Source organism: Uloborus diversus, chromosome 2 (genome assembly GCF_026930045.1).
Source record: "Uloborus diversus isolate 005 chromosome 2, Udiv.v.3.1, whole genome shotgun sequence".
NCBI classification, from domain to species: Eukaryota; Metazoa; Arthropoda; class Arachnida; order Araneae; family Uloboridae; genus Uloborus; species Uloborus diversus.
In genome coordinates, this window is record NC_072732.1 from 217,942,738 (window position 1) to 217,970,625 (window position 27,888).

Genomic DNA, 27,888 nt, shown 5'->3' on the forward strand with positions numbered 1-27,888 from the left:
CACCATGTAAACAAAATATCGCCAATCAAAGAATTTTCAAAAGATTTTTTTTTACTGTGTTAAATAATCCAGCAACTAAATTAGGCAAATCCATCAACGGCACAAAAACTTCCATTAATTTTCCTTTTTGCAGAATTTCAAACAATCACCAAATTTTACTACTTATTTTGGAACCATTTCGGATAAAACTGTTTAGCGCCATTTTATGGTGACCAAAAGTATCTCAGCATCTGGCGACGATATCTCTGTAACGAAAATTAATATCATATCGTTTTACAAAGTAAGGAAAGAATGGGGGAGCATCATCGAAGGTACCCCAAAATGACTTTCGCAAATTCGGTAAAATCGCACCAAAAGCCCACAATGATTGAAATTTCCCAAAATAACTAAAGCAAGTATAAGGGGATTACGAGCGCAGCTACTTTTTTTTAATTACTTCGTACTTCATTAGCCATACAGAGAAGGTTTTAGACTCCATGCTAAAAAAAAGTATCAACAGACTAATCTTTTTAAACATGAGAAGATTAATTTCATGTTTTGGAAATTTGTATATGCTTAAATATAGTGCTTTCGTTTCTAAATCTATGCTATTTCGTTCATTTTACTTATTGCTATTTTAGTTTTATGGGTAAGGAAGAAACTCGATTTTTAATCACGTCAAAAAGATGTGTTTAAAATTCTTTCACTTAAAACAGAAAACGAAAGCAAGTAACGATTTTTTCTCATAATTATTACTGACCCAGGCAACGCCGGAAATTTTTGCTAGTATTAAATATAGTATCATTTAATTTTTAAAATGAAATAAATGAAGGATATTTTTATTTTTTTTATAACCTTAACAAATCGTCATCTTGCCCCAGTACTGGGGCAAGTTTACTTTGGCCTCGGGGCAAGATGACAACACTGAAAAAGGTTGAACACAATTTATTTTTTGAATACATTACATAGTTTAACAATTTTTTGCTGTGTTTTTACGTCTTACAAAGCATTAAATTAAGCGTAATGAATTGCAAAGTAATGTTGAAGTGTTTAATTGTGCAGCAAACAATAGTCACAAATAAAAATGCCATTTTCATAATTGGAACATTCTTCACGCCACACCATTGCAGCACTAGAACCATTCTTCTGTTGGAGAGTCACAATATTCTTCATTACAAGCAGGACTTGTAAAGAAGAAGTATTGTCATCTTGCCCCGTGTTTCGGCCCGTCATCGTGCCCGGACTGCCTGCTTGAAAGGATTCGTCTTCATTGCCATAAAGAAAGGCGATTAATTAACGTTTATTCATGGTAATAGGCAGTATATAAACTAAGTTACTCATAAATACTAAAGAGAAACGATCTATCATTCCTGTATCTTTAGCAGAGCTTATTTACACATGCATGAAAGTTATAACGTAACAGCGGAAAACAATCAGAGCTTCAGAACTAACACAAATAGTATGCCAATTACAGCGTCTTTAAACTATTGCTAAAAGAACAGCCGATAGGAGAGCCAGTAGTATCCTGTTGATGCTGTTTCCTAGTGGAAAACGGAAAAATTAAGACATTCGTCATCTTGCCCCGGTCTCCCCAACCCAAAAATGCATTGCGACCGGTCTCCAACCTGTAAATCCGCCACAACTGTTTGCACTAAAGCTAAATCTTTATTAAGTTGAAATGAGGGGAAAAACAGATAAATCTTCTAGTTTTCTGTTGTAAATCTATGTAAAATAAGATTTCTATTTTCATAATGGAAGAAGAAAAATTTTCTAAAATTTTACAATTATTTTGGGTAATTTCCCGCATTCTTCTGGATTTTTTTCTACATGAGACCTTTGTGGCGTACAGTCAGAGAGCATATGATTCCGCCCCCCCCCCTCTTTCCGAGCTCTAGAGGTCCTGTTGGCTTAGTGGCAAGGCACTGGATTAGAATACAAGAACGTCCGTGGATCGAAACCCGCCACGAACACATCTCGACAATTCCAACCTCCACGCAAGCACATCACTCACTTTCGTTCGACACACCCTATTCTCCGCTTCACCCAATCCGATAGCGATGGGCGTAATCGAGTTCTCATAATCGAATCACTTGATTATTCAAGTTCATCTGAGAACTCCATTACCACGAAATCTCGATTATCAGATTCGAGTTCTCGATTATCACATCTCGAGTTCTCGATTATGGAATTTCCAGTTCTCGATTATTGTATTTCGGGTTCTCGATTATCACATCTCGAGATCTCGATTCAAAATAATCGAGAAGTCAATCATTTGAGCTCTCGATTTCGAAAGATCTCGATTGCAATCGCTTTTTCTCTACTTTAAAATATCTCGATTATCAATCGCTCGAGTTCACGATTTCGATTATCAATCACTCGAGTTCTCGATTATAAATCACTCGATTATCAGAAGTTCTCGATTCCCGAGATCTCGGTTATCAAAAGTTCTGGATTATGCCCTTCACTGCAGTCCGATTCACTTCACTGAAAGAGATTATTTCGGAAGTGATTCACTCGGAGTGAAGTGAGTCGGACTGAGTGAACCGAGATTAAGGGCTCTGCCCTACTCAACAAGTCCTGAACTAAAAATGGTCATAACTGAAACATAACTCACCTCTCTGGAGGGTATGATCGAAGACGCTCTCTCCCCCTTCGATGGTGCAATTCCACCTGTTGTGCCGAAACTGATTCTGGCATTCTTGGATACCGCGTCTCGCTCCGCTGCTCACCGCCCGGATAACGGCAGGGTGCGCCTGACACACGCGTTGCTGTTGCTGTACGAGACCGGGCACTGTCGAGCACAGGGACACCTGTTCGCTCGCCATTTCGGGGGGCGGGTCTTGTACGGACACTCCCACCATTCCGAGATACCTGAAAATGAACATAAATGAGTATATTTTGAATGGGAATATCAATGACGAATAATATGTCAAATAAACTAAATCATCAAAAACTATTAAATTATTAAATAAGCCGCTGTGTGAATAAATCAAGACATTAAGTAACATTAAATACTCCATTGAAGTACAAAATGATTCAAGCATTGGAAGCTCCATTAAAATGAAACTCTTAACTCGATTTATCAAGTTTGTCGAGGAACATTTTCTTTTATTGTTTGCACCCCCCCCCTCAACCAATGTGGAGGGGGGGGGGGCAAAGACAAGAATTAACAGCAAACGACGTCATTGAAAGGTTCAAAAAGGTAGAGAAGATGAGAGCTATAATAGACCTAAAATCAAAGGAAGCGAATCAAACTGGAAAAATCTAAAAGTGAATTAGAAAGGACAAGAAAAATTTGGACAAAAGAAAACATTATGATAAGAAAAATGAAGCGAGTCAGAAATATAAAAAGTGAGGGAAGAGATACCGGGAAACACACAGTGGAGTAATAATGAAAAGAAAATTAACAAGAGCATCGTAAAACATTTTTCTGAACGCATTAATTATTTGCCCTCGTGTCTCCGTTATCGAAACACGAGGTCTTAAAGTCTGCCAAAATTAGTTTCAGTGAATAATGGAAGACATCTTTTCACACGGTTTGGAGTTGGATGCAGATGGTGAAATTGCGTGATCAATTTCTAGCCAATCTTTGAATTTGGCGTTTTTCTTGAAATTTCAGCAGACTTTAAAACTTCATATTCCGTTGAACGGAGAGACGAGGGCAAATAATTGTTGCCTCAAAAATCTGTCTGACTATACTCTTTCGATTGCTACCTATTTAAATGTTTTTCATTTTTACACTATTCGTGTAGATCCTTGGTTAGTTTTTTCATAAGCTTTTGATCCAGTCACCGGGAAAATTGGAATTAACGACAAATCACAAAATGATCTAGATTCTAGAATTAATAGGTCCAGAAAAAATTGGATTATCTGACACTAATAGAAAATTTTAAGCTTGGATCTTATGCTTTAGTCAATTTAAAGGGACTGAAAACAAGTACAGCATTAGTGATCATAATTAATCCATCAAAACAAGTCAAGATCTACTCCTTTGAAAGCTGAAGTACACGACTTAGAAGATTTTTTCCCTTTTCTCTGTTCTTAAATCTTTTCTCTGTTCCCTCTGTTGTTTAATTCAAAATAAGGCCTCCTACACACGAGACAGGTTCGAAAGTTGATTCAACTTTCGACTGCGGTTATCAGGACGTGAAAAGCGAAGGAATCGCCCGGCATTCTTCACAGGGCAGTAAACTCGTCAGGCACATTCTCATCCCGACGAGTTGAATCAACTTTTTTAGTTGATTCAACTCATCGGGACATTGCCGAGCACGAGTGAACTAGTTGAGTCAACTCAGTTCAGTTTTAAGTGCCTTGTAGAGCAGCTGCTCGAATAAATCCGGCTTATTAGAGGAAAAGTCGATTCAACTATGTTGCCCCGTGTGAAGACAGCGAGAAACTAAAGTCAACTAGTTGAATCCTTAGAGTAGGAACTAAAATGGAGGGAGCAAGTCCTATCATTGGCTTAGCAAAAGCTGACCCAAAGACCCCAAGTCACGTGACTCAATAATGACGAATATTTGGCACGTTTTGCGTGAAACAAGCGAAAGAAACTTGATTTCTTCCAATGTTTTGCTTTAAAATATATCACGTGACTTTGGGGGTCTTAGTTTCATGAATAAAAGTCTTCATTCCCACCATTTTATATATGGTTGAATCAACATTTCGAAAAAGTTGCGTGTCAACTATAACCGCCACGTGTGTAGTAGGCCTAAAAGTCAGTAGAAATCATAGTTATCCCTAGACTACCCTTTATGTGCTGGCATGTAATACCAATAAAACTACGCCTGCAACCTGGAAAACGTGTTCCCTCGTAAGAGAAATAAACCCCTGCGAGAGAGCTTCCATTTCCTGCCTGTAAGAATAGCAAGAAAAATAAATGTAAACCTTGCACCTTTTCGTTGTCCCGCTCCTTCCCGTGATTCGATGTGTCATTCACTCCCGGACGTGTCTTCTCTCCTTTTGGCTCTCGAACTCGAGCAGAAAATCGTTTGATCAGCGATTTGATGGTCCTTTCTTCTCTGCTGTCGAACCGCCGCATCGATCCGGAAGAAAAGGAAAAGAAAACAATTCCCTCTCCCCAGAAAAAAGCTCCCACACCAGACACAAACTCATCACATATTCGAACGCAGACAACACGTAACAAGAAAAGGGGGCGCTATATACACTTAAAATTTGGAATCTTACTCTGTTTTGGCTAATTTCATACATGATTTAACATTTAAAATTTTATAGCCAACATGAGTGATAGCTTTTGAAATGAAGGTGTAAACATTTCGAGGTTTTGAAAGAGAGTTATGATCATAGTCCGAGTCAAATGTATCGAATGCGAGCTTAGTCACAATTACTAGTGGGTTTTAGTAGTTCACCACACGCTGAAGTTTTCAGCTTTTCGAGCTTTCATTAACGTGCAAACTGAAAATATCACTTGTTCCTCCCGACCCCTCTTTTTTTCCTTCGCGTTTGCAAAATTTACATTTAATTTCAAAATGTGCAATATATCTTAGAAATGACTAGGTCGGTTATATTACGAATATTTGCTTTCAGGATTAGAATGTTAATTTCAGAAATTAAGACGTTAAAGAACATGCATCTGTTGTGTAAATATTCTACAGTTTTAAAGTATCAACATCTGCTACCCCTTTTGGTGATTGTCGTCAAATCAGCACCGTTTCAGTCGGAGTTCTATAAACTAACTTATGTTTCATTCCTTTCTCAACTTCCCGACGACAAGGAATTAACGTCTAAATAAATAAATAACAAGTAGGGGAATGTGGGACAAAGTAAAATGGTTAAGATGAGAGAATTTTTTCAATTTTTTCAAAATGAACAAATCGGAAATTTGTTTTGAAAATTAAAGTACACAAAGAAAGAACATTGTATTTTATAGTAAAACTTACGTTGAAACAGTATTTTTTATTTTTGGCAATAAATTTGAGTCTTTAAAAAAAAGTGGAAATTTTTAATTTTTTTTTTTTCATAGGGCAAAGTGAAAAATAAAGTATTTTTGTATTTAACGAAATATTTTTTATTCGATTATATAACATATTTTTGATTAAAAGAATCAGTAAATAAAAGATTAAATGAAGAAATGAAAATATAAAGAATCAATAAATAAATAATTAAATGAATAAATCAATTTAATATATGAAGAAAAGCAAATGAACGAGAAAAAGAATGAATGAATAAGAAAATAAGTGAGTGAATGAATTAATAAGTGAATAACTAAATAAAGGAATGTAAATGAATTAATTTATATTATATAAAATGACTGAGTTAGTAAATGAAACAAACTATTTTACTTTGCCCCATGTACTTGACTAACTACAATTTATTTAAAATACAAATAAGCTTTATATTAACTAAATTTATACTGCATTGAATATTAGGAGGTCTCAATTAATATTTAAAATGTTAATAACAAGATTTTTATAGTAACACAAATGATTTTTGACTTACAACAAATTATTACAATATGAGTACCAATTTTTAAAAATTGCTTATAGTATTACTAAATACTTCAATCTTCGGCGGTATTTTTTTCCTGACTGGAATAGACTACATATGGTACTATATAGGTAAAATTATACCAGATAGGTGGAACTAAAAGCAGAATTAAGATTTCACCATTTCACTTTGCCCCACTATTTCATTTTGCCCCACGTTCCCCTACGTGTGGCCAGCAAAAAACTTTCTTCCATATCTATATATTGTGATAGCAGTCAAAAGTAACAAAAAAATACGTACGATTGTTCAACCCCCGATTGAGCTGTTGACACCAGAATTGCAGCCCTATCCCTTTTAATGTCAACAGAAACCTTTTAATGTCAACATATGACCATGATTTGTTTGAATCCGCCTGTTACTTCCTGAGATGTAGCAGGCATACATAATGGAAAAAACGTTCAACTGCTCTACTCCGTTAGAGGAATTGGCACCAAAAACTAATGGGCACCAATTCAAATGGGAGCCCATATGTGTACCAAATTTCGTTCGATTACGTGCAGTAGTTTTTGGTCTGGAGCGGTCGCACACATACAGACGCACACAGATATTTTCCAAAAATGGTGAAAATGGACTCAGCACACCTCAAAGAGTGCAAATCCGTCAAAATTCGTAAAGTTTCACGAATCCAATACTTTGTTCTATAAATCAGATATGGAAGAAAATAAAAATCGATTGCCAGTAGAAGAACAGTGATTCAAAGTAACTTTGATCCTGGATTTCTCCATTTTTCCACTGCTTCAATAATATTTCAATGGAAGAAAAACTTTTAAAAATGAAGAGATAATATTGATAAAACGTTAAAAAATGAGTTATTAACATTGTTCAAAGTGGTCCAGTCACTCAAAGTAGCTCTAAACCATATAAGAAATGGAATGCAAAATAAATCACTTTAAGTAAAAGTATTGAAATTTTGAGCCAGAAAAATAGTTAAACATTTAGAAATTCCCCCCCCCCCCTTTTTTTTTTAAACCGACAAGATTTTAATCATTTTTTATCTTGCATAAGAATATTACAACATTACAACCAATGATGAGAGATGTTTGACAACTTAATCGGCATCACTTCCGAATGATGTAAGATACAATGAGCTCTGCAAAGTGATGCCAACTTATTTTCAAAAATGAAAAGTAGAAAACAGATGTTATAACCTTGCGAGCAGACTGCTGTTTGAAGTCGTTTGAATCAAACACAGTAGAACGTCCGAACTAATTCAGACCATAGATAGCTAGGATTTTCAAGAATAACCGAGAAAATACCTTTAAGGAAAATGGCATGACATTTAATCAAATGAAGTATAATTACAATATGCATGTTGCATTAACGCAGCGATATGAATAATGTAAATAAAGATAAATAATATGCTGTCGGCAAAGGCCTCCCTTCGTTTCTTTCAGATTAGGCATCAAGCCGATTTTATATCCATTAATTATAATCGGAGGGTTATGAAAAGTGTTTGCTCTGAGGTCGTCATGGCCATAGGTAGTTTCATCGACAACACTGCAGATGTCCACATCCATTTTTTTCCACCTATCCAGTCGAAACCTTAAACTCACAATCTATTCCATTTCGAATTGACATAACGTTCTTTCGACGCGCGAATTCTATTCCTGTGGCATAAAAAATAAAATTCTCCCGCTTGCAAGCGCACTCCCGCAAGAAAAATGAATCTAAAAAGGTAATAAAACCCAAAAAGCGATTCCGGAATGGAACTCGATTTTTATAAGATGTCGCGATTAAAAATGAGTTGCCATTTCCAATTCCATTTAAGCGAAGAAATCCGATCTCTTTTAATTTCTCCTCCGCCGATCTCATTTTATTCCTTCTTATCGTCCGAATGGGACGATTCCACAATTTGGAAGGATTCTTCTCGAACTGCGAAAAACCATGATCGAATATTCTCCTCTTTTTTTTCTTACTTCTATTTCCGCATAATTTATACATTCTGCCGAGCCCTCGATCCAGGCCGCGAAAGGGGATTTGTAATTCTATTTGGCCCATTATCAGACTCAATGTCACATTCTTTTCGAGTGGGGAAGAAAAATGAATTTCTTTTCGCTTAGCGTCTTTCATCAAGTTGAGGGACATTTTTACGACGTTATCAGCCCATTCCGCGGTGGCCGAGCGTCCAGTTCAACCAGTGGCGGCGCATCGCAAATAGAATTCTTTTCAGGTTGAGCTTTTTCTATTTGTGCTCCGAAAGAAAAAAAAAGGGGGAGCGAAGTTTTTGATTTCAACGTTATCCGTCGCTCAAAACAGAAGAAAGGAAGACATCGAGGTCTAATCAAAATGTAGAAGTCAAGAAAAAATTGCTGCGAGGAAGAAAATAGTTCTAAGAATTTTATTTTCGACTTTTATTATCGTCGCTTTTTACATGTAAGGTCTTGCAATAAAGATAAAAATATCCTTTTAATGGCAAATACGCGTGCTTCGTCGCTATAAAAAGGGCTTTCGGAGTCGGAGTCTGAATGATTTTGGGGTAAAGCAATCCCCCCCCCTCGGAGGTTTCAAAACTCCAAGAGTCGGAGTCGGTTATTTTCCCAGTGAGCAGCTCTGTCAGGGCCATGGAGTCGCCACCGAACTACTTTTGGTTTAAAAGAGTCAGGGTCTCAGACTTTAAAATTCTAGCAGTCTGAGACGTCACTTTCCCTCCCAACTCAGCTATGGCGGGTCAACTGGAAGCGAAAACGGACCACTTCATTTTATAATAGGTAGAATCAGCGAGAATGCGCAAGTGGTAAAGTCTCGTGTTCTTGCTGATCCTACCTATTTCAAAATGGAGTAGTCCTCTTCGAGTTGACGCATCATCACTCCGTGATCAAGCTTTACAAGGAACACTTTTTCTAATTCCAAGTCGGTATTCACTTTAGCCTCCAAAGAAAGATAGAAAGAACAAAAATGTGGTATTGCAAAATTAACCCACACTGATAACCCACAAACTGATCCACTATGGACTGTAAACGTTTTGTTTCTTGCAAGACTTTCATTAGAATGGAACTACTATAAAGAAATTCAGTACCCAAAAAAGAAAAAGACTTTTTTCCCCCCAAATCCCTTACATTCGTTTTTTTCTTGACTTCTCGTGAAAGTCAACAAAAACGAAAGTCAACAAAGATGATTTAAGTCTGTAGAAGGTAAACATTCATGAGCAAATGTTAGCTTCTCAACGTTACCGAAAGTGACCTATTTTCACTAAACCAAATTCAACGAAACGAAGGGTTTTGAAGCTGGCAGCTGGATTAGCAGTGCAAATCCTCACACTGATAGAAAGAAAGAAGAGGAAAAAAAAAACACTCGTTTTTCCTAAAAATGGTTTTATATAATACAAAACCATGCGAAATGGTTCAAAGCATTGATAACTACAAACATAGTTTTGACTTAAATCCGTTACATTTCTAAGGTTCAACTTCTTTTTTTTTTTGAATGCTCATCCTGCTATATTTTACGGCTGTTCGTATTTTGGCATAACCCTAAGGTAGTGATGTACTCTACTTCTCCCGAGTTATACGGCAATCCTAAGGCTTCACGCTAAAAAATAGGGAGCTGTTGAAGAAAAGATAGTTGAAGAAAGATGTAGTCGAGGGGGACGACGAAGGTTCGAATCCCAAGGATTTTTTTTTTTGAACACGATGGTTTCCTCTCTATTTTTCTATCTTTCTTTTTTACATTTAAACGTCCTTCTATTTTATTAATTCTGATGTTCGCATTTAAGCGAACTCACCGGTCGCCCCCCCCCCCGCCACCCCCACCCCCGGATTACAGCAACGTCACTAAGGACGCTAAAAAGTGTTTCGTCAGACATGCTCTTCTCTGACAAAGAAAAGAAATGAAAGACGAAACGAAAATTCTACGAAAAAATGAGCATTATATCCGCACCTTTTCAATCTGGTAAACAACAACAGTATTAAAAAGAGATTGTGTAAAGAATTTGCCAAAATATTAGAAAATTACCCGTCTCAATCTTTGAAAAGGTATTTTTCTTTTTAAAGAAATATCTTCGTTCTAAAAAAAAATATTGCACTAAATTTTAAGATACATCATTTTGCTCAAATATAGGTTAGTACAGCGGAGAAAATGAACATTAAATACTATGTTTCGCTGCTGTGTATTCAGCGGTGAAATTTATCCCATACTTGACAACTTTTTTTTAAAGTCAACCATCAGGTGTACGGAGGTCAACAGAGCAGCTTTTCTACACGAAATCACGGTAATTTCTAACACATTAAGGCAGAAAATTATAAAAACTAGCATTTTTAAAGTCTAAGTTTTACATAAAAATAATTGTAAGAGAAAAGTAAATGCGGGGAAACACTCGCTCTTAAAAATTTCAACAGGAATCGGCATTTCAGACACATGAAATGTGTTTCAAACCGACAACAACTTTTATGAAAACATTCCCAGAAAAATAATGGCTTGGCACTTCAGTCACAATAACTGTTACGGAAATTCGAGAAAACTCGACGCCATTTCTAACATGTTTTTCCCAAATTTTACCAAACAGCTGACGAGATCTCGCTCAGAGAACAAGCGTTCTCTCGTACAGACACAACATCGGACGCTTCAAAAGAACATGACGAAGAAGATTGCGAATTCCAAAGCGTCAACAGGTTTTATAAATGGCTCTCAAATAAAATGAGAGGCCATTTCGGAGCAACACCAATGGGCTCCATCATGTAAACAAAAACAGCCTTCTGGACTTCCGAAATTGCGAAACCTGCGCATTTAATTTCTGTGCTAACACCAACCTAACAATAATGAGGGTCATTTATTTTCGTTTATTCCATACAAAAAAATCGTTTCTGACGCGTTGATTCGTTTACGTTCTCGACAATACTGTAGGAGAGTGATGGTTCGCTTGTTACGTGCGGTTTAAGTCCGATTCAAAACGCATAACAATTCGCATTCTAAGATGCTTTAGCCATTAACTTGAGCAAGTAACATATGCCATTGATAATAACAATAAAACCCTTTGAAGTAACCCAATTTACTCTATTATATAAACTGGAAATGAGAGTTAGAAAAGTCAAAATTACTTTTTATCTCAGCTGATTTTTTATTTTAAATATTTTATTATATTTATTATATTTTAATATATTTAATTTATTTTTAGATTTAATATATTTTTTTCAGTCATTGACCAAGAGAACGTCTAATATAACCTAACAGTGAGCACTAAGTACGCTTTTCTTTATTCGTAAGAGCCCACGAACTCATATAAAAAAATTAGAGTTTAAAAAACTAAAAACACACACTTTAGTAGCAAAATGAACTAAAAGTTAAAAATAATCTTAGGATGTCAGGTATATAAAGTAATCGACCAAACAATTAATTTTACTGTAATTAAAAAAAAGCGTGGCGGGCTGCCTATTTAAATTTTTGCATGGATAACAAGTGGCAGAAATTTAGGACAACTGATAAGAAGCCCCTCACGCTTTTTTTTCTGTTACAGTAAAATTAAGTGTTTGGCCGATTACTTTATATACTTGTCATCCAAAGATTATTTTTAACTTTTTAGTTCATTTTGCTACTAAAACTTGTTTTTTTAGTTTTTTAAACTATTATTTTTTCAAATAAGATTTAGATACTGAATATTGCTAACACTTGTAACTCTTAAATAAAATCTTTGTGCGTGTGTTCGATTTTTATAATAGAATGTATCTTAGTATTCTATTGCATTATTTATGCTTTCTGGTAAATTCATGTGCAAACATTATTACACTCCGCAGCTCTGATTTGTACGTTGTAAGTAATTCTAATAAGTCACTGGCTATTTGTCCAAAGGAAAGTGGGACCCAAACATGCAAGTTCAGCTGATAAAAGCGTGTTAATTAGAATAAACTAACAACTTATCGTTAATAAATTAATTTGTTTATAGAATATTGCATTGTCATCGGGTCTGAGGTTGCATTCCAAATCTTAAAAGAATCCGATCACAAAGAGTGGGCGAAAATTGCGTTGCAAGATTATAAATTTAATTTCGGTGTAGACGGGATTAGAACGCACGCCCAATGATTCCCGGAGGTGGACGTCAGCAAAGACCCGCGCCTTAGACCGCTCGGCCACGAACGCTCATCAAGTGGTGGAATGTACTAACAGTAATAAGCCACTACCTCTTAGTCCAAAGGAGAGTTACTCACAAACATACAAGCTAATAAAAGCGTGTTAAAAACAATTAGTATTAGGTTTATTATGTTACTTTTGCATGTGTCAGAGGAATTTCTCAACTGCGTAAAACGATGTTTAGATTTACATCGGGGGTCCTAAGCTTAATGGCATGGATCTTTTCTTCCTCCTTGAATATTTAAAAGTATATTTTTACATTTTCATTTATAATAAACACTTTCATTGTTTGTTCAAAAAACTCTAAAATTCCTTAAAATATTGAAGAAAAATAATTCCATTGCTAACATAAAAGAAATGTACAAATGATCCTAAGAAACAATGAGGCATGGAAGAAAAGTGGAAGTATTTTACGTACTTCTAAGGGAGGTAAGCAAAGGTCAGAATGACTTCTGAAGACATAATGTAAATCATCTGATCAAAATATATTTTTTTTTATTTTGCAACGTACTGCAAAAATCAATTTTCGAGTTTTTTGAAGAAACGCGTTTTGGATTCCAATACTAATAATAGGAAAACGTTGAAATTAAACTTTTTTTTTCTTTTTTCGCTGTTTTTTTGAGCAATCACGATTGCTTATTGCTTTCATTTGACTGTTTTGAATTCCTATCATTTTATCTTCCCACCAGCACAGCACCCTCCGCACAATCACCGTCGACCGGCTCCTCACGATGCTGCTCCTCTAGCGAAAGCCGTCTCCAGGCTGCGTCCATGTCCTACACACACGCGCATACATACACAACTACACACACGCGCGCACACCTACACACACAAACACATACACCTACACACATACACATACAAACACATACACCTACACACATACACACACAAACACATACACCTACACACATACACACACAAACACATACACCTACACACACATACACACACGCATACATACAGACACCTACACACACACACACACAAAAACGTACACATACACACAACTACCCACACATTCATGCCTACACACACATACACATATCCCCCCCACACACACATTCATGCACACAACTACCCACACACTTATGCCAGCACACAGACACAAACACACATACACATACCCCCACACACAAACACACACGCCTACATACACACGCTCGTGATTGCAAAAAACATAATTTGAATTCAAAATGTCAAAATTCTAATTAATTTTTCTTTTTTTTTTCCAAGCAGACGCTAAATAAGCAAGCTTGTACAATAAAACTACAGTACAACTGAAAACAAAAATGATAAAAAATAAAAATAAAAAAAATGCTGTTACTGATGCCCTTTAACATTACTTTACCACGCAGAAAACTTCACTGACCTTAATAATGACTCAAATATTTAAAAAGGACTAATGCAGTGGACTTAGATTTAACCTAAGATAACTAAAAATAAACCAATTTTAGGTTTCTTTCTTTTTTTTTAATGTACGTTTAAAAATGACAGTGCTAAAATAAAACCAAAATGCATCTTAAACTGAGTAAAGAAGTAATCACACACACACAAATTAAATACAACACTCAGAGTTATTGAAAATTAATGAATACTCTTTAGTAAGCAGTTGCCTTTTAGCTTTGAAAGATAACATATATCATCATACAAAACCTTAGAAAGCAAGTTAACTACAAATAGGCAAAAACTGGAGATACTACTTTTTAGGTGAGGCGGCAGTGCTGCTACCGATTGCCACCAAAAACAAATATTTCTACAAAGTACGTTTATATAAACTAGTGGTGGCTCATTGATCATCATGTCCCATTCGTAATTACTCTCCCCCACTGCTGATGTAGAATGACTGAAATAGGAAAGTCATTCACTTGAATTTTGACGTCTTGAATTCAAATTATCTTTTTCGCAATCACGAATTGCAATAGTATCCTACTCGTTGGGTTTCTTGTTTCTACAAATGGCTCATTTAGTTCTCATAAAAACCAAAAACATTTCAATTCAATACATTAAAATTCAAATGAATGCCAGGGACTGGATGTATAAAGAAGATAGTGTAAAATCGAGAGGGTCGAGTAGGAATAAAGTTGATATTCCCACTGCGAAGACATGCAGTGGGACATGATCGCGGAGGCCAATGAACCAGTGGAGTTTGCATTATCTTTACTAATAATAAAGCTGAATGTTTGGATCTCTGTCTGGATGTCTGTGACGCGCACAGCGCCTCCTAAACCGTCAGCCGATGTTTATGAAATTTGGCAGAAAATTAGTTTGTAGCATCGGGGTGTACGTCGCGAAGCGATTTTTCGAAAATTTGATTTTGCTCTTTTTCTGTTTCAATTTTAAGAACATTTTACCGAGCAAATTAACATAACATGGACGAACAAATTACCATAATGTGGACGAGCAAATTACCGTAACATGGGCGAGCAAATGACAATAGCGAATTGGCGAGAAATTCATCATCCATTACTTGTAAATATACAGGCGAACCAAATGACTTTTTAATTTTCTACTACGGGCAAAGCCGTGCGAGTACCACTAGTCGAAAAATAAAATCAAAGGACAATCAACTGCAGTCAAGTGAGACCAATTAGCAATCTTAGCAGCTTTGAAAAAATAATAATGAATAAATAAATAAAGCTAAAAAAAATCAGAAAAAATTACCTATAAGTAACATTTAATACATTTTTTCGCCAGGAAGGATCCGAGATAGAAATAGATTACCATTCAATGAGAAATAACAAGAAAAACAAAATATCCGAACGATTTTTTTCGATTTGATCCGAAAATGTCGCACTGACACTATGCTCACCGAAGAATCACCGGTTGATAAGATTTACCTCCGAAGAGATTCAGTCTCTTTTCCACCACCACGACGGCGTTCGATTTTCCCGCACTTCTGGATTTGCAACACGACGAACAGAACTGTTTTCTTTCCCACGAGGACTGAATTATTTCACTCCCCAGAAATAAAAAGATAAACGCAAGTGATAACATTGAAACGACACAATAAGCCCTCGATAATCAAAATGGAAAATGTACATTGACATTTTCTTTTCTTCTCGGAGTGAAACAAAATGGAAACAATAAGAAAAAATGAAAAAAAAGTTCTTGTTTCAACATGGACTTTGTTTAATAGACTTTTAGTTCTGGATCTTGCAGCAAATGGATAGACATTTTACAGGAAATATTTCAGAGGTGTCCATCCCCTAAGGGGATCCCCTAAGAGGTGTCCATCCCCCCATCAAATGTTACGGAGCACCCCCCCCCCCCCCAAGAATGAGATCAAAACCCCTCTAAAATTATCTCCTTCCGTAAAAATTTTAACAGTGAATTCTGAGCCATGAAAACTGATGTGAAACTTGTTATAAAACACATTAAATTAAATTACTAAGCTGCCATCATCGACTTTAATGTGTGATGCAGCAATTCAAAGAGAATTCCCGAGTTGACGAAAATTGATCTTTTTCAACACACAATGAGTAAAAATCCAACAGTTTAAAAGTTTTTAAATTTCTCTAGTAAATCGATATTATATTGAAACGCAATAAGTTTCATTTGATACACTAGTGTTCATTTAAATGCCAGCAAACATGGAGGGGGGGAAATGGGGCTAAAACTAAATCGTTAGGTAGGCCATTGAAATGACTCAGCAGGCCGCAAGCAACCCACAGTCCGCGGATTGAAGATCAGTAACCTAAACGAAACACTCGATAGCAAAAAGTGGCTCTTTGGACTTGAAGGCCACAATACTTTCAACTAAGTCAACTAAAGAAATACACTTTGTACAGCAGTCTTGATATTAAACACCATAAAATACAAATTAAAATCATTTGTTGTTATAAGTTTTTATATGGCTTTTCATTTGCCCCAGGGTAAGGCCGCCAGGCCTCATGGGCTGCCCATTGGTGAATCAGACCCTGGTGAAATCTTGGTTGCTTCACCCGTAGAGAATTCACAACGAGTTTCAATTTGAAGAGCGAGACATTTTGCAAGATTCAACTAAAGATATTTACTATTCTGACAGACTCATTCTAAACTTGCTATTTGTAAAGTAAATGCATTGCGGTACAGTGCAGATTATCTGAAAAACAATTAACCAAACTTTTCAATTATTCTTACATGCTGCACCTCTTATTTTTTATGGCCGAGCACGAAAATCCGAAAACATTGCCGAAAGATATAAGAGAATATGGACTCGGAAGAGCGGGGAAATTAATGATAATTCAACATAATTCGAACATCTTAACCATAACCAGGATAATTTGTGGCGGAAAATTGTACGCACATAATATTTTTTAAATCTACCTACCTATTGACAACTTAATTTTAGCGGAATGGGACTATTCGGCGCCGCCGTTTCGGCGCGAAACCCATTTCGGCGCGGGCGTTTCGGCGCGACCGTTTCGGCGCGGTCCATTTCAATACGACCTGTTCAAAAATCGAAATTGTCAGCATGTAAATCTGCCAAACATTGCTTCAAAATTCAAGATATCTTTTGTTTTTTCAAGTTGTGTAAAAAGTTTTATGTAGTAATATTTTTAAAGGTGTATTTTGTTTTCTTTTTTATTATTAGTGGATAACATGTAAGTTTAAAAACATCTTCATAATTTTTCGAAGTAGATAAGTTAGGAAACAGCATTGACATTTTTCTATGAAATGTAAATAAAAAACTCATTCAATTTAAATTGATTTTTTTTTCGTTGCTGATCATTAATTTGTGCACTTACTTAAATATCTTTTCTATAAAAAATGAAAAAATGTCAACTAATAATAAGATGAATTTTTTATATTTTTTATTGGAAAAAGTTAACGTGTTGAGAAACTCACACGTAACCCTGCTCTCTACAAAGTTAAGTTGTGTAGTGTGCTTTAAATACAGGATATACAAGAAAAAACTTTATTATGTAAAGATAATTATTATTTATTGCTTTTAAGTTTCATCAAGACTAATATAATGAACAAAAATATTTTAAACTTTTTTTTAAATAAAAATAAAATATTTTGTGTCTTTTTAGTTCCTGTAACTGTTCTATAGCACTAAACTGTCGACTGACTATTTTGTAACAGAAAAAAAGGCAATAATAAAAAAAATAATAATAATAAATCTTTTTTAAAAAAAAGTAATTTACAAAAAATTTATAAATTGATTACAGAAAAATAATAGTGTTTAGAACTAACTTTAAAAAATAAATGATTTTTTTGTCAATAAAAAAAATCAAACATTGCCCTAAATTTACCTTGATGTCCGTACATGGGTTTGTAATAGTTAAGTCGAGCATCCCTTTGCCTTTTCCCCCCTGCGTTCCACATCGGTGAATAATTCTCACGATATCATTAGTGGCATCGTAATTGAAAAAGGCATAAAGATCTCGGCTAATTGTTTTAATTGGCCGGAAAGATCACGATCAATTCTATCGTTCAAGTTCACGGAATTAGGAACAAAGAGAAGTGAAACACGTACCTCTGTTTATAGTGAGTCAACTTTTGGGTCTGCAGTAAAGGCAAGGGTTCTCTAAAGCAATAATATCCCGTAAAAGATAATACTCAGTGCCCAGAAGCAAAGTGGTGTAAGCGACTAAAATGAATATTTGAAGAGTTAGGCCATTGAAAATGATAGGGAAAAAACTGTTTCTTTGGCAAAAGATATTATTATAAATACAGACTCATTAAGGTAAGCAGGTAAGCATTCTGAAACATATGGATGAATTTGCATCACTTCATTTTTTTTAAATATATTTTAATTCAAAAGCAACTGTGGAAGGCCCAATGCAGCTAGCTCAGAGGCGGATTCAGGGGGAGGGTCAAAGGGTCATCTGACCCCCCCTGTGACAAGTATTTTACTAGGATAATTTTTAAAATTCAATTTTTTTAGATTCGAAAAAATAGTACATGGAATCAATGTTAATCATTTTTTTTAAAACTTGGTTCTGCAAGGTAATTCTCAGCGCGTCATAACTCAAAGGACTGACTAGGTTCGTTTACTGTCCTACTGCTATTTTGAGTTTTTTGTTCCTTTACCAAAGAATAATCGTCTCTAATGAGCTTAACGTTTTTCACAGCACTATTCCATCTCAAACCGAGCTTTTTCCAACGTGACCAACCTGTCTGCCTAAAGAAATGTGACTGTTTAAGAAAATTTGAGGGAATGTGATCTATGGTGCAGGTTACACCATTGGAAATTTTAGGAGGAGGGGGGGGGGGCAATTTGAAAGGGGTTTTGTCTCATTCCGGGTGGGGGATGCTCCGTAGCATACGAGGGGAGCTTCATCACCCTCGGAGGGATGGGCACACCTGCTTAACTGATACTTTTTTACGATGGAGGTCTACCCATTTTAACTTGACCCCCCTTACAAACATAACTGGATCCGCCCCTGATGCAGCTCTCTGTTGGTAAGGTTATAGTACCCGTTTTCTATTACTTTTTGTGCTACAAAATAAGTTAGCAACACCGTACGCAAATCATTGTAGCATCCAATTATTCTGTAGTAACGGTTTCGAGATTGCTCTCCAGTGTTGATTTGAAATTGCTGACGCATCTTGTTCTATAACGCTATATCATATGCCGTGATGTAATTGGGGGGGGGGAGGAATACTGGGGGAACTCACTTTCGGATGAACTCACCAAAAGAAAAGGTGGCTTGAATCCAATTTGGATTTACTTCGCATTACTTTTACAATAAAAACCAATATATTTCGGGGTGAGCGCGGAGTTGGAATCGGGCTGATTTTGGGGTACAAAAGTCGGAGTCTCTAAAATTCCCTGAGTAGGAGCTGGCTGAGTCATTTTCCTCCATACTCCGTTATCCTAAGAAAACACCAAACCTAAATCGACGACAATAAATTACTATTTGTTACACTAACAGATCAGGTTTTCCTCCAGTACACTTGAACATTTATGGGGAAAAAAAAAAATAATATTGCGCATCGCTGCAATCGACAGAATTTCTGTCGGTTGCAGCTTTCTTTGTCTTTCTGAGAGGGAGAGTAAATTATTCAAAGAACAAATACATCTCCAAAAAACTCAAAACTAATTTTTACCAAGTGACAAACTTAATGCACAAGGAACTGAAAGATAGAGCATGGTGCACATCAAAGCACGAAAATTATTCAGCACACATCATCTAGTTTCAAAAATATTTCTCTGCATTTCTTCGATCTTTTATTTAATGATACTCGATTAAATTCGTGTTTTTGAATTAATTTTAGTACTGTCCCATCGGTTAAAAAATACCCATTTAAAATAATTATTTTTTGCAGCTAATACCGAAAATACCTTTATTTTTCCTCAGCAAATACCGGTATTACGAAATGGCAAAGTAGCAAAAAAATCCGGTATTCGGTATACCAGCATTGCAATCGCTTGTTCTATGCCACTAGATGGCAGATGCAACAGCAATATTAAAATATAAGTAGGATTAATAAAAATAAAGAAAATGTGGATCAAAGTTTGATTGACCGTAGCTCTAACAGCTGCTGTTATCCAAAGTGATTTATTAGAAACACTGCTACGAAAAACTTCTGTATGATTCGAACAGCATTCGTTCTTACTTTCTGTTGCCACTAAACACCCTTTTGCCTCTTCCCGCATCATGATGTTTTGATTGCACCTTTCCCTCCGCGCTCGATAGATTGTGATCCCCACTTATCACGGTGCGTCGCGTTTTTCCTTCTGCTGAATTCTAAACGAATGCGAAAGGACATTCCATTTATGAGAGAAGGATTACCGCTTTAATAAGATGATAAATCTCAGCTGACAGGGGCGCGACAAGGCGCGGGATTATAGGGTCAACCACTCAGAATCATTTATCTTCCACCACTGCTTTGTTTGTCTGATTATTATAAAAAAAATGTGACATAACACAAAGTTTTGATTTGAGAAATTCGTGATTTTTAGTTTTGTAACTTCTTTTACGCTCAGTCGACGTGGTGATATCAAAGAACATTTCTCGGATCCAGTTCAATGCTAAGCCATATTTAAAAAATGAAATTTCTACGCAGATATCACACACAAGTTGGGGCAAACCTAACCTGGCAGCGTCGTAATATTGTGCTTAGGATCTGCGTAGCCTTCACAATACTGTCAGGTTAGGTTGGCCCCAACTATAGTAATCCTTTATCTTGCTCTCTTGTGATATATGATTAATCTCAGTTTGTTCATTCTCTAATTTCATTTTCCATAAACAAATTTTGTGAAGCTCAGAAAATAAACTTTCAAATGCGTTTTCATCAATACAGCAATTTCTGACTTGTGACAACATTGAACTAGGGCAGTGATTTTATCATCATCGTCCCGAAAGTTATTATTTCATAGATTTCGTAAAGCGTGCCGATTTCGGCTGCAGAAAGAATGAAAACAAAAAGCATGAGAAACAACACGGACGAGCAAGCGAAAAAATTAAACGGAATAGGGTGGCGGTGGGGGCTGAAAATGTAAGAGGACGAAGGAGAATATTTTTTGTATGCAAAAAATCGAAATCTAGTTTTGACTGATGATTCGGTAAATTTGGAGGCAGTGAGACATTTTACAATAAATTTTTTAATCTATTTAAAATTCTAAACTTTTTAATATATTTACATTTTTCATTTATTTTTTAATTTTTCGGTGAAATTTGGAGTTTCATTCGGCAAATTGAGAACCTCCCCTTTCAAAAATTTTAGCTTCGGGGGGGGGGGGCTGTTTAAACTAACTGATGTATATTGGAAATGCCCGGTTTTTCCACAACAACATAATGTTTAACTTCTCGCAAGTAATTTAAATGCTCACCTTCCTCCAATAACTTGTCAATTAGCAAAGTTATCTAAAACAAACTGCCCATCGCTTTCCTTGTTAAGTAGAAAATACACGGCCGGGCTTACAGGAATAGTTTCGGAAATTAAGACTCTCACTTGAAAAATAAGATTCAAGAATTGCTTATTGTTTTCTTCGCACCACGAGTGACTAAAAGCTCCTTTTTCAAAACAAGCTTTTATTAAACTTGTAGCACTGCCTCAGCCCCGGCTAGACGGCGGTAACTTACAGCTGAAGACGTTTTTACAGGGTCCATTATGAAAGTAATGAGCATTTACTGGCAAAATATATTTATTGATCGTAATTTGTACAAATGTTCAATATTCTTCAAAATACATTCCTCCTGCATCAATGCACTTGCGGAGACGTGTTTGCTACGCCTGAAAGGCACCCTGAAACTCTTCCAAAGGAATGCCTCTCAGGAACGTTGTAACATGGTGTTGGATGTTTCCCAAGGTTCCCCAATGTTTTCCTTTCTTCTCTCTCTCTTGAGTCGCGGAAACAAAAAGAAGCCACATGAAGCTAAGTAGGGACTGTAAGGTGGTGAGGGATCACCGGGGGGGGGGGGGGGACATCCATAACGGGGTTCGTCGGCGACCTCCTCCTGGCTCTCTTTGAATGCCTTGCGCCACTTCCCAGACTGTGATCTTGAAATGCAATCGTCCTTGAAGGCTTCTTGCAGCATCTGGAATGTTTCGGTTGCATTTTTTCCAAACCTCACGCAAAACTTTATGACGTATCATTGTTCAAGCGAACGCTCCATTGCGTTATGTTACAAAAGTTGAAACCATACTTCAAGCGGAGGCACTTATCTCCGCTCACACTGCTCGAAAGCAACTGACGACTGGATGCATTGAAAGGGCATATCCCGCACCACGTTTCCCAGCCGGTTTTACCGTGCTGCCATCTATCGTCGCGTCACAATAACATTATGCTCATTACTTTCATAATGGACCCTGTATGTATGAAGCCATACTCGAGAACGGCCGGCATTAGGGACGAGTACCAAAAGCCTCGGAATTTTTAAGGAATTCAATTTACTCATTCTCATCTCCGTGGGGCTTTAATAAGCGAATATTAATTAAAAACCACATATGAAAAAAATGCCCCTTTTCTCATTCCTTATTCAAAGAATATTTTACTGGACATAACGCAGATGCATTTTTTTTTTAAAACCGCATATGAAGAGTTGAGCTCATGAAGGTTAAATTATATCGAAAAATATTTTCCCGTTTCTAGTAACAAAATATAGGAGCTTAGAATAAATATACAAGTACAGTATAACCGCGATTTAACGATTGTCAAGGAGCAGGGAAAAGTTATCGTTAAGTCAAGGAAATCGTTAAATGGAAGAGCATATGCATTCAATGCAGTCAAATCCGGACCAGTGAAATGTATCCTTAAACTCGGGAAATCGTTAAATCAGGTATTGTTAAATCGAAGTTGTACTGTAGTAGTTCTAGAGAAATTCTAAAGTATAGTTCGTAGCATAGAAATTCTAAAAAAGAAAGTTTCAAAAAATTAAAATTTATTCCAAACCATGGCTGCAGTTCATTTTTCTTTCTAATTTCTTTATTTCTCTTTTTTTCTCATTCCAAAATATAAAGCTTTTTAAAGGTTACAGAATTTATAAAATTCTAATGTGAACACCATGCTATTTTCTTGGTACTGCCGTGGGAAGGAAAAGAGCAGTATCTGCAAATTTTTCATTTTAAAACTTTTTTGCTTTTTTTTTTGTCATCTATTGCACTCTTTAGTTTTTTGTACTAGCTAGCTTATTTGGTTTCCGCTGAAAATAAAGCACAAAAAATAATTAAAATAAATAAATAAATAAATAAAAGAAACTTGACAAATTTTAATATTTCACTGTTGTTAGTAGTAAGGAATTTCTTCAAATATTTCAAAAACTCATTTCTGAAGACACTGTACTTCACCTTTTCACGGCACACACACAGCGTACGTCTACTCGCCTGTTCTATCAAACAGCTTAGATTTTTACTACTTAAAAAATAATTTCCGTTAAAGTGAGTGAAACCCCGAAATCTCTTGCAATAAAGTTACAACTCTTTATTCACTCAAACCGTGACGAGTAACTAACCCGTCTCCTGAAAAAAAAAATCCGGGTCTTTTCAACAAAGCGGGACGTGGGGGCATACCGTCTACTCAAGGAACACTATTGCCAGGGGGCAAACTGAATTTATGTTTTTCGGGGGGGGGGGGGGAGAGATTATCAGTTTGACGAATGGAAACCTCAAGCGTTAAATGAAAATACAGTCGGATCCCGTTACAACGCGATCCGACTTACACGAAATGGCTACAACGCGAGTTTTTCCTGAGCAATGATTTTTTTTTTTTTTTTGCTGACGCAAATTCCACGACTGCAGCGCGAAATTTTTTGGAATAGAATCTCGGAGTGTTAATATGGGCTTCATTGACACTAAATATTGGTTTCGTGAATGGACTTTCATCCCTTTGGAATCACTGAAACAGGAAGTTCACTCACTGTACTAGTCTAAACATCGCTTTGCTTTCGATTATACAAATATCCACTCGGTATTTTTCATTCAGTTTTTTTCATTCTACATATGAACGTTTATAAAATTGAACGGCACCCAAACGTTTTCTTTCAACTAAAGTTTCCGAAGGTGGGAAGAGAAAGTTTTTGACGATTAAAAAAAAGGGCAAAATTCTGGACATGCTTGAACACTTAAAAAGTGCATCAAAAGTAGCGCGAAAATTAGGTATGAGTGAATCTTCAATTCGGATAATTAAAATTCAAGAAAAGGAAATCCGTAAAAGTTATAAATTAAGTTTTAATACTGAAGCTCGCAGAGTAGTTTCGAAGCAAAATACTAACATCATGAAAATGGAAGCTGCTCTTGCATTGTGGTTTGAAGGGGCTAGAAAGAGGGGTGTTCCGTTCTTTGTAAAGATACTGCAATATATAGTTAATAAATGGTTTGAAACAATATGAGGGGTGTTTACAAACGTCTGAAAAAATTAAGTATGCTTATAAAAAGTTACTAAACATACCTTGTTCCACAACGCGAAATTCCGACTTACGCGAGGTGTCTTGGAACGCATCCCTCGCGTAAGTCGGGGCTCGACAGTACTGCAATTACGTCTCAAAATTTGCAAAATAAGAACATTATTGGAGGTCTCGGTGACTCCCACTGGGGTGCCCCTGATCTCTGCACCCTCTCCACACAGGGTGAAGGAAAAGGAGGGTGGGACCGTGTCTTTGATCTTTCAGTTTCCCCGCTTCGTGGCTAAAGGAGGGGTGAAACGGCCGTCTCTGACGTCATCCTGGAAGCACTGACTTGCGTATTTCCATAGCTCAATACTGGTTTGCATCTTCAATTTTAATTTTTCTGCTCGCACTGTTTATCGCACGGGCTCCCTTTGCCCGTGCCCTGGGCATGACATTTCCAAGAAACAGGCCCCCTTTGTTTACTTCATCTGTCGGCTCTCGCTGATTGGGTTTAGCAACCTTTTCCTCAAGAATCCAACATTAGAAGGTGGGAGGGCAATTTTTCATACTTCATTTAAATTATTTTTCAAAAACTATCCCAGTGCTTTGAAATAAATTCTTTAATTCTTAGTATTCCTTCCTATATTGTTTTCCCTTTTTCGTTCGGTGAGGGGGGGGGGTGTAGTTTATAATGAATTTAAAACACAGAAGCAAAAATAAAATAACTAATGACTAAAATTAAGAGCAGCTGCAACATAGGTTTTGGTATAATTGGAAAAAAAGGGGTCAGACAGTGATACAGTGATAGGGGTGGACGGGCCCGCCGGCCGATGCGCCCTCAATGCACCTTCGTTATTATTATTTTCTTTTTTGCACCCTCAAATTTGTGTGTGACTTCGTTTTTTTTCATTCATTCATTCTTTTTTTTTCTTTTTTTTTCTTTTTTCTTTTCTTTTTTTTTTTTTTTTGCACCCCTTCAATCCTGAGCCTTTTCTTTTTCTTTTTTTTTCTTGCTTCCTCAAACCTAAGCTCAGTTTTTCTTTCATCCCTTGAACCTGTGTACCTTCGGTTTATTTATTTTATTTTACTTAATTTTTTACGGACTAAAACCTGTGCGCTTTAGGGGTGTCCCCCCCCCCTTAAACCTGTGGACTTTCGAGGTTTTTTTTTTTTTTTTTTTTGAAACCTTTGGGAGTCAAGGTTGGTTCTATCTTGGGGAATCCTGTTCGCCCATGAATAGTTATGGATTTCAGAGTGGTTTTTTAAAAATTACCTATGAATTCAAAATGTTATGCATCTTTTTGTTATTTCATAGTTAGTGATGTTTATTGAATTAAATTATTTAAGAATGTAAATTAATTGGAGATTAATAAAAGATATGCATATATTTGATGACTTGTGCATCTTTTAATTTCAATTCGTATTAATTCGTATCGCTTCATAATTATTTCCGTTTTATAGTTGCGTACCTGAGTGGTTATTCTTTATTTTTTTTTTCGAGTTTAAAATCTTCTTATGAAACATACTTACCTGTACACAAGAAGCAAAATATTTAACAAAAATTGCTTAACATAAGTTCGAAATTTCTTCAATTGAGCATCAAGTCGAAAACATGAAAGGGTTGGCGGTGCATATCTTTGATGTTCAGTTTCGTATAACGCATATTTTTCCATCTAGAGTTGCGCATATATTCTACAAATGCAATTATTTCAGTATATGTATTTATTGCAGCTTATTTCATTTATTTGAATCATAAACATCAGTAATTACATAGTTGATCATACTTTGAATGTTCATCAGTGGTATCCATTTGAAAAGTCACAGCCAATAGTTCTTGGAAATATCAGTTTAAAGTAAAGGTTTGGTCTTAAAAATATTTCATCGGATAATTTTTTTTGGGGGGGGGGGGGGTTATTAAAGAAACGTTATGTATCAACCAGTTTCTGATATTCCGTACTTATTCCTCTATAGTTATTTTAATATTCTGCAAAAATAATATTTTAATATATGTATTTATTGTAGTCATTTATGTACACAGCTATTTGCATTTTGAATCAACATAGTAGTTACAAAATCTTTCCGTTATACACGAGTAACAGTACTTGGGAAATATCTGCTTGTAATAACAGTAATTGCTTTAAAAATGCTTCATGAGATATTTAATTTTTTCATAAAAGACGTATAAATGAAGTATTACCATGTGGTAATCAGTTTCTGAGTATTTGTATTTTTCCCTCTATGTTGTTGTATATATTTTATAAATGTAAATATATAACTATTTTGAACTAATATAGTTGCTATATATTATTAAATTCAATCATTATTCATTGAAAAATTCGTTTTTTACTTCTTAGAATTAATATTAATTTATTATATTATTAATATTAATCATGATTCTTTCTCTCTTCTACAAGTTTTTGAAGATAAACTTTAAAGTAAATGAATAACAGTAATTTCTCTTTCAAATCAGGAAAAGATTTTTTGTAGTAGTTTACGAATTTAATGACTCAAATAGATTACCATTTTCATCTAATAAAATTATTTTAAGTTGTAGTCAAACTTGGTTTAGTTTCATAATAATTATCGTTTGAAATCACTCATGATCAAGTTTTGTTTTTCCATTTTATTCGAATTCAAAATAATTCTCGTAAAATATGGGTGAGACACTAGTATCAAAAAAGGTAAATTAAGACACGAAGACTTATTTTTTTATTTTTTTCCAAATTATACTTTTATGTCCAAAAATAGGAGCGAAGCAATGCCATTTCCTATTGAAATCGTCTTAAAGTGCTCCGCCCCTCGGACTCGATGACGCAGAAAAACAACGCAAGAAAAAGTGTGATACACACGAAGCTGAGGCAACGAAGAAGTCTTCTCTTCTACCTGGCGCATCAATTTTTTTTTTTTTTTTTTTTTTTTTGCGTCGCTCTTTCACCCGGCCCCCCTTTCCCCCGGAATAGCGGTTGGGGGGGGGGGGGCGTTTATGAGCGGCATGATTTATCGGCGCCGGTAATTGCGGGCTCGGATTCTCTGCCTTTTTTGTTTCTGTTGCGCCGCGTATAGAGTAACCCGGGACCGCCTTTTTAACGCCTTTGGTTCTCGCTGCGGTTCTCTCTTTTTATTTCCATTCTTCCCTTTTTGTTTTGTTTTTTTCCTCTCCTCACGCTTCACATTTCTTACCGCTTCGTCGAGACTCGTTCGATTTCGAATGCTCGCGAGTTCGAATGTTCGGATAGTTCCCACGGCACCGTTTCGGCCTCGACACTCGACTAAATTCCGGCTGTTTTCCGCCGCCTTCACAGGTCTATGTATTTAGCTTTCTGTGGGAGTACCGAGCTGGATTCACTCAAGGAGCGCCGGAGATTGTTTTCTTTTGAATCGATACCGTTCCGTCATCGTGGGGGCATTTGGAAATGAGCGCAATACTAGCCAGAATACCATGGCAATGACAACTGCGCCCGACTTTGAGACTCGACATTTTCCCCTTTGAAACGCTAATATTTCACGCTTACTTGGTAACAGTGCCCAGTGAACTGCGGGGGAGAAAATTAAATTGAATTTGTTCTTGATAGATTAAATGTTTCGC

The 27,888-nt window shown here is 36.1% G+C and overlaps 1 protein-coding gene across 1 annotated transcript in view; it reads right to left on the reverse strand.

Annotated features, from left to right (window-relative positions):
- Positions 1-27,888, reverse strand: part of LOC129217691 (protein Wnt-16-like) — a 216,600-nt gene that overhangs the window by 101,740 nt on the left and 86,972 nt on the right. Inside the window, exon 2 of the mRNA XM_054852025.1 lies at positions 2,594-2,850. Coding sequence (XP_054708000.1) covers positions 2,594-2,850 — 257 coding nt within the window. The remainder of the gene's footprint in view (positions 1-2,593; positions 2,851-27,888) is intronic.